This window comes from Pristiophorus japonicus, chromosome 11, assembly GCF_044704955.1.
Source record: "Pristiophorus japonicus isolate sPriJap1 chromosome 11, sPriJap1.hap1, whole genome shotgun sequence".
In the NCBI taxonomy this organism is placed as follows: domain Eukaryota; kingdom Metazoa; phylum Chordata; class Chondrichthyes; family Pristiophoridae; genus Pristiophorus; species Pristiophorus japonicus.
In genome coordinates, this window is record NC_091987.1 from 19,846,416 (window position 1) to 19,863,215 (window position 16,800).

At 49.1% G+C, this 16,800-nt stretch overlaps 1 protein-coding gene and 1 pseudogene across 2 annotated transcripts in view; both read right to left on the reverse strand.

Annotated features, from left to right (window-relative positions):
- Positions 1–16,800, reverse strand: part of gbe1b (glucan (1,4-alpha-), branching enzyme 1b) — a 641,317-nt gene that overhangs the window by 196,550 nt on the left and 427,967 nt on the right. For both annotated transcript variants that reach the window (XM_070893260.1, XM_070893261.1), the window contains exons 11-12: positions 10,312–10,422; positions 7,381–7,552 (exon numbers count right to left, since the gene is read on the reverse strand). In XM_070893260.1, the coding sequence (XP_070749361.1) occupies positions 7,381–7,552; positions 10,312–10,422 (283 nt within the window). The remainder of the gene's footprint in view (positions 1–7,380; positions 7,553–10,311; positions 10,423–16,800) is intronic.
- Positions 4,514–4,692, reverse strand: LOC139276639 (U2 spliceosomal RNA; annotated as a pseudogene).

Consider the following 16,800-nt stretch of genomic DNA (forward strand, 5'->3'; position numbering starts at 1 on the left):
TAGCTTTGAGTCACTGTTCCAGGAGACAGTGAAACAGAGTTTGCATTATTTGCAGTATTACCCAAGCTGTACCCACCAGGATCGGACTGTTGACTGCGGCATTTTAGCGTTCATGTTACTGTATCATTTAGATGGGAGCAAGTCCGGTCCTATTTATAGTGCATGCTCTCTGCAGGTTTTGCCTTGGGTTTGGGCACCATAAGGTGGCCGACAGGTGCCAGTGTGTCTGGATAGCGGTACATGTTCCTTGTGTACCTCAAACCATCAGAGCTGGGAGAGGTTAGCGATGAAGAGCTTTTAAAGCAAATGTAGAGCCAGAGTAAAAGCAGGGTGGGGAGAACAAAAGGGAAAGGTCTGTGATTGGGATACTTTATTATTTATTCACTCTCAGGATGTGGACATCGCTGTCAAGGCCGGCATTTATTGTCCATCCCTAATTGCCCCTTGAGAAGGTGGTGGTGAGCCGCCTTCTTGAACCGCTGCAGTCCGTGTGGTGAAGGTGCTCCCACAGTGCTGTTAGGGAGGGAGTTCCAGGATTTTGTCCCAGAGACGATGAAGGAACGGCCGATATATTTCCAAGTCAGGATGGTGTGTGACTTGGAGGGGAACGTGGAGGTGGTGGTGTTCCCATGCGCCTGCTGCCCTTGTCCTTCTAGGTGGTAGAGGTCGCGGGTTTGGGAGGTGCTGCCGAAGAAGCCTTGGCGAGTTGCTGCAGTGCATCTTGTAGATGGTACACACTGCAGCCACGGTGCGCCGGTGGTGGAGGGAGTGAATGTTGAAGGCGGTGGATGGGGTGCCGATCAAGTGGGCTGCTTTGTCCTGGATGGCGTCATAGAAACATAGAAAATAGGTGCAGGAGTAGGCCATGGCTGATCATTCCCTCAGTACCCCTTTCCTGCTTTCTCTCCAGACCCCTTTGATCCCTTTAGCCGTAAGGGCCATATCTAACTCCCTCTTGAATATATCCAATGAACTGGCATCAACAACTCTCAACAGTAGGGAATTCCATAGGTTAACAACTCTGAGTGAAGAAGTTTCTCCTCATCTCGGTCCTAAATGGCCTTCCCCTTGTCCTAAGACTGTGTCCCCTGGTTCTGGACTTCCCCAACATCGGGAACATTCTCGAGTGTTGTTGGAACTGCACCCATCCATGCAAGTGGAGAGTATTCCATCACACTCCTGACTTGTGCCTTGTAGATAGTGGAAAGGCTTCGGGGAGTCAGGGGGTGAGACACTCGCCACAGAATACCCAGCCTCTGACCTGCTCTTGTTGCCACAGTATTTATGTGGCTGGTCCAGTTAAGTTTCTGGTCAGTAGTGACCCCCCGGATGTTGATCAGTCTCACAGGACATCACTCGTGATTCTGGCCAAGCCAGTCTCGGTTTCCATGAGTAGGGAGCAATCGGACTGAAGAGCTTGCAAAGTGGCGCCCACAGAGCTGGGGAGCAGTGGCATGTTGGAAGAAAGGTAGATTATCCAGGGGCGCTGCTTGGAAACGATGGCTGAGCCAAGCGCGGTCGTTTAAATAGGAAACAGCAAAGCGTCACGGGGACAGGTGCTGCTGATGCAGGGGTTAAGGGTACATTTTTCAGGCCAAGTACAGGAGACTTTGCTGACTTGATGCTGATACTAGCTGACTGAACTGTTTCATTCTCCAACACTTCAGTCAAGTATAAAATCCACAACAACAAAAAATGCTTCAAGATAAATCATTTCCACCAGTCTTTCCCCACACAGACAGCCATCACAGTCGATTAACAATGCAGCACAGCCCGTTCCAGAAAACTCTCCTCGCCAGCCACATGAACTATGCATTTTGGCAACAGTACTTATGGTTTCTCAATTTCACAGTGAACTGTAAATAATGTGTGTGTTGCAGCCAGGCTACGTTGTGGCCAGTTTCAGTCGGAAAGTATATTCCCCACATTTTTAATTCAAGCTCTGGTGATCTTCTCCAACAGCTGTGGTTCTGCACTGCCCTGCCAAAGAGCTTTCACCATTAAAGGAAGCACAGACAGGGGAAGGGTTAGGGATGAGAAAGGAAATCTTGCTGTGCAGGCAGAAGGCGTGGCTGAGCTACTAAATTAGGACTTTGCATCTGTCTTCACAACAGAAGAGGGTGCTGCCAATGTCACAGTAAATGAGACGGCAGGAGAGAAGTTGGATCGGATACAAATAGATAACGAGAAGGTACTTAAAAGGCCGTCAGCCCTCAAAGCAGAAAAGTCACGAGGCTGCGTCCCGGTTACTGAGGGAGGTTAAGGGTGGAAAAAAGCAGTGGCTCTGGCCACGATCATTCAATTCCTCCTTGGATATGCGGGTGGTGCCAGGGGACTGGAAAATTGCAAATGTTACACCCTGTTCAAAAATTGGAGGGGGGAGGGGCAAGAGAGAGTGAGAAACCCGGTCACGTCAGGCCAACCATTGACAACTTTCAGAGACGATAATCCAGGGGAAGGTTAGCTGTCACTGGAATTTCACCGACTAACCCCTCTGCCCCTCCCTGATCGAGCACTTGTTTGGCCCCTCCTAATATCACCTCCTATGGGGCAACATCCACTTTGGTCTGATTAGTGAAGCACTGTGGGACATTTTAGTACATTAAAGGCACTGCATAAATGCATTTCTCGTGTTGTTGATTGCTCTTAAAGAGGAATCTAACCCCCAGGGGATCCATTTGCACACCCTCTTCTAAAGATGGCTCCAGGCCTTACCGCGGGCTATTTTTAAGCAGCCACTGCTACTCTGCCTCACAAGTCCAGAAACACCAACATCGCTAAGATTGCTGTGATTGGGAAGGCTTGTAACTGCAGTGAGTCGGGAAACATCTGTATGCCTGCATCTTTTTGCGGCACAAGCATAATTTCTGCAAGTACAAAATATACACCAGAGAGCTGCTATTAAAACAGTTTAAAATCCCACCTTTCCCTCTCTTCTTTTACTGCCTGGTCTAAGTACTCATCAGTGATTCGCTGAAATGTTTTAATTAGAATGATTCATTCTTTCAATAACACCATTAAAATCCTAAAATGACTCCAACCCCATGACTGTGTGGTGCTGCTTAATGTGCGAATCAGTTTAAGATCTTCAATCTATGCCCAAACACCTTCGTTTCAACTTGTGTTTGTCTCACGCCAGGCAGAATCTGCCCGTTACATTAAGTAATTGGATGAAGGAAACTGGAACAGGTTTTAATTTCTTCTTTCACAATTTTCAGTCACTGCAAGGTTTCAGCCCAAGTTACAACTAATGTAGTCACAAGGTCAGTCAGTCAGTCAGCCCATCACACAATCTACACCAAGAATAACTGACATCTCCATCACACCACATAACAGATCCGAATTTCCCTTAACAATCTTGACTAATGCCCCCCGACAGTGCGGCCCACCCTCAGTACTGCCCCTCCGACAGTGCGGCGCTCCCTCAGTACTGCCCCCCGACAGTGCGGCCCACCCTCAGTACTGTCCCTCCGACAGTGCAGCGCTACCTCAGTACTGCCCCTCCGACAGTGCGGCGCTCCCTCAGTACTGCCCCTCCGACAGTGAGGCGCTACCTCAGTACTGCCCCTCCGACAGTGCAGCGCTACCTCAGTTCTGCCCCTCCGACAGTGCAGCGCTCCCTCAGTACTGTCCCTCCGACAGTGCAGCGTTACCTCAGTACTGTCCCTCCGACAGTGCGGCGCTCCCTCAGTACTGTCCCTCCGACAGTGCGGCGCTCCCTCAGTACTGCCCCTCCGACAGTGCGGCGCTCCCTCAGTACTGTCCCTCCGACAGTGCAGCGCTACCTCAGTACTGTCCCTCCGACAGTGCAGCGCTCCCTCAGTACTGCCCCCCGACAGTGCAGCGCTACCTCAGTGCTGTCCCTCCGACAGTGCAGCGCTACCTCAGTACTGCCCCTCCGACAGTGCGGCGCTCCCTTAGTACTGCCCCTCCGACAGTGCGGCCCACCCTCAGTACTGTCCCTCCGACAGTGCAGCGCTACCTCAGTACTGTCCCTCCGACAGTGTGGCGCTCCCTCAGTACTGCCCCTCCGACAGTGCGGCGCTCCCTCAGTACTGCCCCTCCGACAGTGCGGCCCACGCTCAGTACTGCCCCTCCGACAGTGCGGCCCAACCTCAGTACTGTCCCTCCTCCAGTGCGGCCCACCCTCAGTACTGCCCCTCCGACAGTGCGGCGCTCCCTCAGTACTGCCCCTCTGACAGTGCGAAACTCCCTCAGTACTGCCCCTCCGACAGTGCAGCGCTCCCTCAGTACTGCCCCTCCGACAGTGCAGCACTCCCTCAGTACTGCCCCTCCGACAGTGCAGCACTCCCTCAGTACTGCCCCTCCGACAGTGCAGCACTCCCTCAGTACTGCCCCTCCGACAGTGCAGCACTCCCTCAGTACTGCCCCTCCGACAGTGCAGCACTCCCTCAGTACTTTTTTTTTATGTCCAATTTCTTTCCAGATCAACTCTAACGCCAAAGATCACTTTGCGCCAATATATTTGATCTTAGGCCAAAAGGCCGAGAGGCGAAGTTGCACCGTTCCTGGAAATATTACAATACCAGGTCGGTGCATAGAGTGGACGGGGCAAGCCCCTGATCCAGCTCCCTGTCCAAAAATCAATTCAATATCATGTCCCCATAGGGGATATTAAACTGATAAGAACAGATACTACACTTGATCTTAGCCAAAAGGCCGAGAAGCGACTATCCCTCCGACAGTGCAGCACTCCCTCAGTACTGTCCCTCCGAGAGTGCAGCACTCCCTCAGTACTGCCCCTCCGACAGTGCAGCACTCCCTCAGTACTGCCACTCCGACAGTGCAGCACTCCCTCAGTACTTCCCCGATAATAGTGCAGCACTCCCTCAGTACTGCCCCTCCGACAGTGCAGCACTCCCTCAGTACTGTCCCTCCGAGTGCAGCACTCCCTCAGTACTGTCCCTCCGAGAGTGCAGCACTCCCTCAGTACTGTCCCTCCGACAGTGCAGCACTCCCTCCGTACTGCCCCTCCGACAGTGCGGCCCACGCTCAGTACTGCCCCTCCGACAGTGCGGCCCAACCTCAGTACTGTCCCTCCTCCAGTGCGGCCCACTCTCAGTACTGCCCCTCCGACAGTGCAGCGCTCCCTCAGTACTGTCCCTCCGACAGTGCAGCGCTCCCTCAGTACTGCCCCTCCAACAGTGCAGCACTCCCTCAGTACTGCCCCTCCGACAGTGCAGCGCTCCCTCAGTACTGCCCCTCCGACAGTGCAGCGCTCCCTCAGTACTGCCCCTCCGACAGTGCAGCACTCCCTCAGTACTGCCCCTCCGACAGTGCAGCACTCCCTCAGTACTGCCCCTCCGACAGTGCAGCACTCCCTCAGTACTGCCCCTCCGACAGTGCAGCACTCCCTCAGTACTGCCCCTCCGACAGTGCAGCACTCCCTCAGTACTGCCCCTCCGACAGTGCAGCACTCCCTCAGTACTGCCCCTCCGACAGTGCAGCGCTCCCTCAGTACTGCCCCTCCGACAGTGCAGCACTCCCTCAGTACTGTCCCTCCGACAGTGCAGCGCTCCCTCAGTACTGCCCCTCCGACAGTGCAGCGCTCCCTCAGTACTGCCCCCTGACAGTGCAGCACTCCCTCAGTACTGTCCCTCCGACAGTGCAGCACTCCCTCAGTACTGCACTGAAGGAGCCCAGTTGCAGCTGTTGCCAAGCATCAAGTCAGCTGTCTTTCAGGTGATAACGGAGCAACTTGTCATTAATATACAAGTGTCCCATCCAGCGGACTGAACGACATAAATTACAGCGCACGCAATGTTTACTACTGCTGATGTATGGAATATAAAGTACAGTAAAAGACATAAAATATGCTAATCTTTTATTTCTAAATAAATGCTGACACTAGACTCTCAAGCCTAATCGTTAGTAAGGAACGGCGGTAGCTAGAATCTTACAAGGGATCTGCATTTTCATTCGGTTTAATAGCTCACACTTGTATCAGGTCACCTCTAAGGCTCGTCTCTCCAGGTTGAAGAAGCTAGTTTTACCAGAGTGACCCATAATACTGACACTCCATATTGTATACTGGGCTTGACTGAATCTCACAGAACAAAACTAGACAGAGAACTCAAGATCATCTACAGAACAAAGGCTTATATAGCACCTTTCACACCTTTAGGATGTCTCCAAGTGCATCACAAACACTTCTGAAGTGTAGTCGCTGTTGCAATGTAGAAAACGCGGCAGCCAATTTGAGCACAGCAAGATCCCACAAACAGCAATGTGATAATAACCAGATAATCTGCTTTTGTTATGTTGGTTGAGGGATAAATATTGGTCAGGACACCAGGGAGAATTCCCCTGCTCTTCTCCAAAATATTGGCCGTGGGATCTTTTACGTCCACCTGGGAGAGCAGACGGGGCCTCGGTTTAACGTCTCATCCTTAAGATGGAGCCTCTGACAGTGCAGCGCTCCCTCAGCACAGCACTGGGAGTGTCAGCCTTGATTAGGGGTTCCAGACTCTGGAGTGGGACATGAACATATGACTTTCTGACGCGGTGGCGAGCGAGCGACCCACTGAGTTACAACTGACACCAGCGCAACAAAAACACAACAAATACAAAAGCAAAATACTGCAGATGCTGGAATTTGGAATAAAAACAGAGAATGCTGGAAATACTCAGCAGGTCAGGCAGCGTCTGTGGAGAGAGAAACAGAGTTAACGTTTTGGGTCGATGACCCTTCGTCAGAACTCCTGTACTGTTCCAATGAAGCTCAACACAAGCTCGAGGAACGGCAGTTCGTCTTTCGTTTAGGCACTTTACAGCCTTCTGGACTCAACATGGAGTTCAACAATTTCAGACCACAACCGCTGCCCCAATTATTTTCTCTCTTTTTTTTAAAAAAACATCCCTTTTTTTCTCTTCCCCAGGGCAGCTGGCGATGATTCCATCATTCACACCCCATCTAGACTCATCTTTTGTTTCCTAACTTGCGCCATTGCCATCTCATTTTTGCCCATCATCCCTTTTGTCTCTCTAATCTCTCCTGCCTTCCACCCTATCACAGACCTTCCCTTTTGTTCTTCCCTCCCCTTCCCTTTTCTCTGCCCCCTCCCCTGCACTTCCTTAACAACCTGTTACATCTCGAACTTTTCCCAGTTCTGACAAAGGGTCACCGACCCGAACCAACTCGGTTTCTCTCTCCCCCCACAAATGCTGCCCGACCCGCTGAGTGTTTCCTGTATTTTCTGTTTTTAATTCTTCGAGACACATCTTCTGTTTCTTCACTTGTCCCATGACCATCTCATTTTGCCTTGCACAACACAACAAAAAGCCCGTTCTACTTCTGGCGCCAAAAGAAACCCGCCCGACGTTCCCGCTGAGGTCCCGGAGTCGCTGTCGCAGACTCACCGATGAAGTTGAGGTACCCTTCCCCTCCCAGAGCGTGCGTGATGAGCCGGATCATTTTATGTATTTGGATGCCGCGGTCTACCACCACCGTCAGGGGGGTCACAACGCTCATGTTCGTATACATCTCTGCGTCCATCAGCCAAAATGCCAAGGTCTTGTCCCCAACTAGGGCCTGTGTAAGGAAACCAACATGAATAGAGTGCCCGAGACCAATTACCCGCATAGCCGACGGGTTTGTAAAGAATATAACATGGAAGGTCAAGCTGAATTCACTTCATTAAATCCTGTGCTTCAGCGCAGGACGCACTGACTGGAGAAGCTGGGGTCGTTCTCCTCAGTGCCGAGAAGATGATTTAGATGAAGGAGTTGTGTGTAATATCTCCAAGTTTGCAGATGACACTAAGCTGGATGGCGATGTGAGCTGCGAGGAGGATGCTAAGAGAGTGCAGGGTGACTTGGACAGGTTAGGCGAGTGGGCAAATGCATGGCAGATGCAGCATAATGTGGATAAATGTGAGGTGATCCACTCTGGGGGCAAAAACACGAAGGCAGATTATTATCTGAATGGCGGCAGATTAGGAAAAGGGGAGGTGCAACGAGACCTGGATGTCATGGTACATCAGTCATTGAAAGCTGGCATGCAGGTACAGCAGGCGGTGAAGGAGGCAAATAGCATGTTGGCCTTCATAGCTAGAGGATTTAAGAGGAGCAGGGAGGTCTTACTGAAGTTGTACAGGGCCTTGGTGAGACCTGACCTGGAATATTGTGTTCAGTTTTGGTCTCCTAATCTGAGGAAGGACATTCTTGCTATTGAGGGAGTGCAGCGAAGGTTCACCAGACTGATTCCAGGGATGGCTGGACTGACATATGAGGAGAGACTGGATGGACTGGGTTCACTGGAGTTTAGAAAAATGAGAGGGGATCTCATAGAAACATGTAAAATTCTGACCGGACTGGATAGGTTAGATGCAGGAAGAATGTTTCCAATGTTGGGGAAGCCCAGAACCAGGGGTCACAGTCTAAGGATAAGGGGTAAGCCATTTAGGACCGAAATATGGAGAAACTTCTTCACTCAGAGAGTTGTGAACCTGTGGAATTCTCTACCGCAGAGAGTTGTTGATGCCAGTTCGTTCGATATATTCAAGAGGGAATTAGATATGGCCCTGATGGCTAAAGGGATCAGGGGGTACGGAGAGAAAGCAGGAAAGGGGTACTGAGGTGAATGATCAGCCATGATCTTATTGAATGGTGATGCAGGCTCAAAGGGCCGACTCCTGCACCTATTTTCTATGTTTCTATTAAGGGAAGATTTAATAGGTGTTCAAAATTGATAGGGGTTTTGTTAGTAAGTAGAGAGAAACTGTTTCCAGTGGCAGGAGGGTCAGTAGCCAGAGGACACAAATTGAAGGTAATTGGCCAAAGAACCAGAGGAAGATGAGGACAATGTTTATTGCGCAGCGAGTTGTTGAGATCTGGAACACGCTGCTGAAAGGGTGATGGAAGCAGATTCAATAACTTTCAAAAGGAAATTGGGTACATACTTTAAGGGGGAAAATATTCAGAGTTATGGGGGAAGGGCAGCTGAGTGGGACTACTCTACTAAAGAGCTGGCACAGGCACGATGTGCCAAATGGCCTCCTTCTGTGCTGTATCATTCTATGAAATATTCATCTGCTTGAAAAGCCATTATAGATTCTGCTTCTACCACTCTCTGTGGTGGGACATGCCAGTGGATACACACGGTCAGATGGTGCCAAATGAAAACTTCTGTTCTTTCCTGCCCACTTCCACGGGTACAATACACCCGCCGCAGTGACCCTCTTAATGACATTCTTCATGCAACTGAGTCATCACAGGCAACCCCAATCCTGACCTCACCCGATGCTTTCTGCAGGTGTCCTGGCCCCGCCCTGGCGTACTGAGGTCAACCAGAGCTTTTGAACTCCCACCACAGCGGAGGTCAGTGAACTCGGCACAGAACAACAACTTGTCTTTAGATTGCGCCTTTAACGTAGTAAGACGTCCCAAGGCGCTTCACAGGAGCGTAATCAGACACCGAGCCACATAAGGGGATATTAGGACAGATGACCAAAAGCTCGGTCAAAGAGGTAGGTTTTAAGGAGCATCTTAAAGGAGGAGAGGGGGGCTCAGGGAGGGAATGCCAGAGTTTAGGGCCCAGGCAGCTGAAGGCACAGCCACCAATGGTGGAGTGATGGAAATCGGGGATGTGAAAGAGGCCAGAGTTGGAGCAGCGCAGAGATCTCAGAGATAGGGAGGGGCGAGGCCATGGAGGAATTTGAACAGGAGGAAGAGAATATTAAAATCGAGCTGTTAGTGGACTGGGAGCCAATGTCGGTCAGTGAGCACTGGGATGATGGGTGAACGGGATTTGGTGCAAGTTGAGACAGAAAGAAAGAAAGAGCGTGTGAAAAAAGAAAGGAAAGAGGAGAGAGAGAGGAGCGAGAAAGAGAAAAAAAAGAGCGAGAGCGAAAGAGAACGTGAAAAAAGAAAGGAAAGAGGAGAGAGGAGCGAGAGCGAGAAAGAACGCAAACGAGAGCGCGTGAAAAAGAGCGTAAGAAAGAGAAAGAGAGCGAGAGCGAGAGCGGGAGCGGGAGCGGGAGCGGGAGCGGGAGCGGGAGAGCAGGAGGGGTAAGGTAGGGAAGGAAGGAAGGAAAAGAAAGGAAAAGAAAGGAAAAGAAAAGGAAAAGAAAGGAAAAGAAAGGAAAAGAAAGGAAAAGAAAGACTTGCATTTGTATAGCACCTTTCACAACCACTGGGCATCGCAAAGTGCTTTACAGCCAATGAAGTACTTTTTGAAGTGAAGTCACGGTTGCGATGTGGGAAACGCGGCAGGCGATCTTGGTGATGGAGCAGACGTGTACACAGTGCCCACAAACAGCAAGCCCCAATGAAACCTACGCGAGGAGTTACCTGGTCGTGGCTCTCAGCGTAGGCGATACACTTCTCCCCGTAACGCCGGTTTGTCAGCGTGTAGATGATGTTACCCATGTTCCAGTCTTCATCCTTCAGCTCCTTCAATATCTGCGGCCATTAAGAGGAGTTACAGTTTATTCATTGCCCCCGTGGCACAAACACTTAATTTAAAAAAAGATAAATCACATTAAGGAGCTGCAACTGACAATCAAAATTGGCAAAAAAAATGTATCATCTATCGGCAGCCAGAGTTCCCCAGTCCATTCCCGTTCATACTGAAGCAAATTAAATTTATATGCAAAATCTCTGCCGTTATTATGCAATTGACAAACAATTAAGTCACATATCACAGATAAAAATTCCGTGGCAATAGTCGACTTGTTTTACAAATCAGATAATAGCGCGACTAATTTCTGTTCCGAGAGTCAGCAAATCAGGGGATTTTCAATCCAGCTGTCTTGAGCTTCCCAAGCTGGAAGGTGCCACCTGGAACTGTGGGGACAATGAGAAGGTGCATGGCGGATGCAGCATAATGTGGATAAATGTGAGGTTATCCACTTTGGTGGCAAAAACAGGAAGGCAGAATATTATCTGAATGATGACAGATTAGTAAAAGGAGAGGTGCAACGAGACCTGGGTGTCATGGTACATCAGTCATTGAAGGTTGGCATGCAGGTACAGCAGGCAGTAAAGAAAGCAAATGGCATGTTGGCCTTCATAGCGAGGGGATTTGAGTACAGGAGCAGGGAGGTCTTACTGCAGTTGTACAGGGCCTTGGTGAGACCACACCTTGAGTATTGTGTGCAGTTTTGGTCTTCTAATCTGAGGAAGGACATTCTTGCTATTGAGGGAGTGCAGCAAAGATCCACCAGACTGATTCCCGGGATGGCAGGGCTGACATATGAGGAAAGACTGCATTGGCTTGGCTTATACTCACTGGAATTTAGAAGAATGAGAGGAGATCTCATAAAAACGTATAAAATTATGATGGGATTGGACAGGTTAGATGCAGGAAGAATGTTCCTGATGTTGGGGAAGTCCAGAACCAGGGGACACAGCCTAAGGATAAGGGGTAAGCCATTTAGGACCGAGCTGAAGAGAAACCTTTTCACCCAGAGAGTTGTGAACCTGTGGAATTCTCTGCCACAGAAAGTTGTTGAGTCCAGTTCGTTAGATATATTCAAAAGGGAGTTAGATGGCTAAAGGGATTAGGGGGGTATTGAGAGAAGGCTGAGGTGGGGTACTGAGGTGAATGATCAGCCATGATCATATTGAATGGCGGTGCAGGCTCGAAGGGCCGAATGGCCTACTCCTGCACCTATTTCCTATGTTTCCTCAGTGCTGAAAGGAGAAAAACAAAACTACTGCGTGTTTTGGGTGAAAACTTTTCATTAGAAGAGTTTTGACCAAGAGTCCCCTACGTTAACCTGTCTTTTTGGGTTCCAATTGACGTTTCCAGCACTATAGAATCACGGGCCCGGCATTTGCGGTGGCTAATCACAGTTAACTCTCAGCGTTGGCTGTTACTGGGCCGTACACTGTGGCCTCTCTGGGTGCGTACGATGTGCACACGTGCCCGAAAAGGCCCCGCAAGTTACGGGTTTAGACGCATGAAACGCATGTGCATAAACCCGGCACTTGCAATCCGTCAAAACTTAATTTGACAGATCGCGCGCATCCCTTTGCGGGCAGAGATTTGAGCTATTTGCCCAACGAATTTCCTTCAAACTCTTACACCCAGTAAAAGCAGTACCATAATAGTTTTAAAAGATAGAAAAAAATAAATGTAATTACTTATTTTTATATTAAAAACTCTGCCCAATGAAGGGAAGTTTAACACTATTAAAACATTTATAAAAATTCCAAAAAATACATTTTTCACTAAAACATTTAATTTTTATAAATTTTTGTTTTATAAAGTGAAGTGTTTTTGTAAATTTATGTTTGTGTTTTTTGATTTTAGGTGTATTCCCATTGGCAGTGCTCGGAGCTCGCATTAATACGAATGAGAATACAGTACTACATTGTGATTGGTGGTCCAAGCCCACGTGACCCCCAGGAAGTGCTACGCTCCTGGGATGCTCAGGCCTCTGCAACTCGGCCTGGGACCCGAAGTGTTCGTTCCTCCGGGACTACCAGGTATTTTTGTGGGGTTTTTTTGTGGTCCGAGGCATCCGCCTGCAATCTTTGGCCCAATATCCCTTTGAAACTGACCGCAGCTTCCGGATTTCCATGTTTGAGCGCAGCCTGCACATCCTGTCATTCACTGCTCCAACACCGGCTGTGCTGTGAACGCCCCACAACTGCCAATCTGTGCATTCCGTGAGATCAGGAAAACGGACAAAAGCTTTGGCTGCTAAATACCTCATTAAAAGTTAATTCTTTCTGGATTAGGTGTAACTGGGGTTTAACAGCGTATTTTGTCTGCTAAACAAATATTACGGCACTGAAAAACTCATTTTAGTTTTGTGAAGTGTCAAATTTATCATTTTAATAAAATACAATTTTTAAGAAACTTTAAAGCAAATTTTTTTTTTAAAGTTTGTTCATCTTTGTGAGGTTTACCTTTTCCCCGTGCGAGAGCCCCAATCCTTGTTTTGCTCTCTATAACATTTTTTAAAAAGATAGAATAAAGGGATCTTCTTCACTTCCTGGTTCCCGGTCGGTGAGAATTCTGCATTGTGATTGGCTGCCTAGACAACGTGCTGATGTCACAGCAGCTGGCGCTAGGGATTCCCCATGAACTTACACTGGTATAGGAGCAGGGAGGTCTTACTGTTGTACAGGGCCCTGGTGAGACCACACCTTGAATATTGAGTACAGTTTTGGTCCCCTAATCTCAGGAAGGACATTCTTGCTATTGAGGGAGTGCAGCGAAGGTTCACCAGACTGATTCCTGGGATGGCATGACTGACATATGAAGAAAGACTGGATCGACTAGGATTATATTCACTGGAATTTAGAAGAATGAGAGGGGATCTCATAGAAACATATAAAATTCTGACGGGATTGGACAGGTTAGATGCAGGAAGAATGTTCCTGTTGTTGTGGAAGTCCAGAACCAGGGGGTCACAGTCTAAGGATAAGGGGTAAGCCATTTAGGACCGAGATGAGGAGAAACTTCTTCACCCAGAGAATTGTGAACCTGTGGAATTCTCTGCCACAGAAAGTTGTTGAGGCCAGTTTGTTAGATATATTCAAGAGGGAGTTAGATGTGGCCCTTACGGCTAAAGGGATCAAGGGGTATGGAGAGAAAGCAGGAATAGGGTACTGAGGTGAATGATCAGCCATGATCTTATTGAATGGTGGTGCAGGCTCGAAGGGCCGAATGGCCTACTCCTGCATCTATTTTCTATGTTGCTATGTCTTCACTGAACGTTGGAAGAGCTGAACTTCTCGCCACAGAGATGGCGGGATGTTTGAGAGTAGCTTATTTCAGGGTCAGCAGTGAACATCTTTGCTTCGCCATTGATCACAAATTTCGGCCCACAGGACAGGAGGAGGCCATTCGGCCCATCAGGCCAGTGCCGGATCCTTTGAAAGGGCGATCCCATTAGTCCCACTCCCTGCCCTTTCCCCGCAGTCCTGCAATTTTTTTTCCTTTTCAACTATTTAATGCAATTCCCTTTTGAAAGTTATTATTGAATCTGCTCTCACCACCCTTTCAGGCAATGCATTCCTGATCACAACTTGATGTGTAAAAAATTGTCATCTTCCCTCTGGTCCTTTTGCCAATTACCTTAAATTGGTTATCACTATTCCAGGCTGGCTGAATTTACAGGATTGTTTTCTTCTTTTTATCTCTCCCGTTCAACATTAGGAACAGTAGGAGGCCATCTAACTGCTCAAGCTTGTTCCACCTTTTAATTAGATCACGGCTGATTTGCACCTCAATTCCACGTTCCCGTTTTTGCTCCATACCACTTGATACTTTCATCCAACAATAAAACCGAGCTCAGTCTTGAAAGCTCCAACTGGCCCCCCAGGCATTCACAACCTTATGAGGGAGAGAGTTCCAGATTCCCACTGTCCTTTGTGTGAAGACGTGCTTCCTGACATCACCCCTGAACGGCCTGCCTCTAATTTTAAGGTGACGCGCCCTTGTTCTGGACTTCACCCCCACCGGAGGAAATACTTTCTCTCCAGCTACCCTATCAACTCCCTTTGTCATTTGAAACACCTTGATTAGATCACCCCCAAATCTTCTAAAAGCCAAGCTTATTCTTATGTCACTTGTCCTCATAAGTTAAGATGTTTGTTCTAACAGGCAGGAACCGCCAGTAAGGGCAACAATCCCCTTTGGTGGGACGGACAGAGAGAAACAACAGCTTGCCTGAAAAACCACAGGAAGCAAATTGTCCCTCAGCAATGCATTGCGAATGTGCATCATTGCTGTCCACTGTAACACACGAAATAGTACATCATCATAGGCAGTCCCTCGAAATAGAGGAAGACTTGTGTCCATTCCAAAAGTGAGTGAACAGTCCAATACGGGAATTACAGTCTCTGTCATAGGTGGGGCAGACAGTGGTTGAAGGAAAGGGGTGGGTGGGACTGGTTTGCCGCACGCTCCTTCCGCTGCTTGCGCTTGCTTTCTGCATGCTCTCGGTGACGAGACTTGAGGTGTTCAGCGCCCTCCCGGATGCTCTTCCCCCCACTTAGGGCGGACTGGTCTTTGGCCAGGGACTCCCAGGTGTCGGTGGGGATGTTGCACTTTATCAGGGAGGCTTTGAGGGTGTCCTTGAAATGTTTCCTCTGCCCACCTGGGGCTCGCTTGCCGTGTAGGAGTTCCGAGTAGAGCGCTTGCTTTGGGAGTCTCGTGTCGAGCATGCGGACAATGTGGCCCGCCCAACGAAGCTGGTCGAGTGTGGTCAGTGCTGGGGATGTTGGCCTGATCGATAACACCGACGTTGGTGCGTCTATCCTCCCAGGAGATTTGCAGGATCTTGCGGAGGCAACGTTGGTGGTATTTCTCCAGCGCTTTGAGGTGTCCACTGTACATGGTCCACGTTTCTGAGCCATACAGGAGGGCGGGTATCATTACAGTATAATGGTTATAATACTGCAGTCACCCAGCGGATTTGAGAGCTCATAGCCCACCGTGGGTTGTGAAACAGAGTTCAATAAACCTGTGGAAAAAGAGCTTGCATTTATATAGTGCCTTTAACAACTTCAGGATGTCCCAGCGCTTTACAGCCAATGAAGTGTAGACACTATTGAAATGTAGGAAATGTGGCAGCCAATTTGCGCACAGCAAGCTCTCGCACACAGCAATGTGATAATGATTAGATATTGTGTTTTAGTGTCTTTGGTTGAGCAAATAAATATTGACCAGGACAGCGGGGGAGAACTCCCCTGCACTTCTTTGAATAGTACCCATGGAATCTTTTAAGCCCACCTGTGAGAGCAGCTGGGGCCTCGGTTTAACAGCTCATGCGAAAGGCGCCACCTCTGACATGGCAGCACTCCCTCAGCACTGCATTGGGAGTGTCAGCCTGGATTATGTGCTCGAGTCTCTGCAGTGGGCCTTGAACCCACAACCTTCTGACTCGGAGGCGAGTGTTCTACCCTCTGTTAACACTTGGTAACTTGTGGGCTAGCACGAGAAAAAAAATCACAAATCCCATCAGATTATTGCTGAAAAACCCAAACGGTTTCACGAATGTCCTGCAGAGAGAGGGGCCGATCGCCCCCACCCCATCCAGCCCACACACGTCCCACGCTATAGGTTAGCGGTAGTGCCCCCTGATGTGGCCCAGCTAGCCACTCCGGACTACCAGGGATGGGCAAGCAACGTGTCCTTGCATACACTGCTCACAGCAGCCACACACCCCAGTGAACCAGAGATTTATCTTGTGATATGGTTGGGCTTTGCAGACAGCATATGGTTCAAACAAAACCTACACTAATTAAAGTGCCACTGCGTGCAGATTTGTCTATTCCACGATTGCCAATTTGACAGCAATACATCTGTACAACACGCAAGCCAGGAAATGTGTTCTCTCTTCTGCTGGGTACAAATGACCAGCCTGAACACCAATGGATGCCAGACACCATCCATTGATTCATTGTTTTTAAACTGATTTTGCCTGCCACCGTAATCCGCACACTCTTTAAAAACAAAGCGGAGAGATTAACGATCTCTCAACACCAACCCACGCAGGTTCTGTGGTGCCAAAACGTCCCAAAGTGCTTTAGGTATTTTTGAAGCGTAGTCACTGCTGTACTGTGGGAAACACAGCAGCCAATGTGTGCACAGCAAGATCCCACAAGCAGTAATGTGAAAAATAAACAGATAATCTGTTTTTTTTCAGTGATGTTGGTCGAGGGATAGATATTGGACAGGACGCTGGGGAGAACTTCCGTGCTCATCTTCAAAATAGTGCCGTGGGATCTTTTACGTTCAGCTGAGGAGAAGACGGGGCCCCGGTTTAACGTCTCTGCCGAAAGACACACCTCCGACTGTGCAGCGCTCCCTCTGCACTG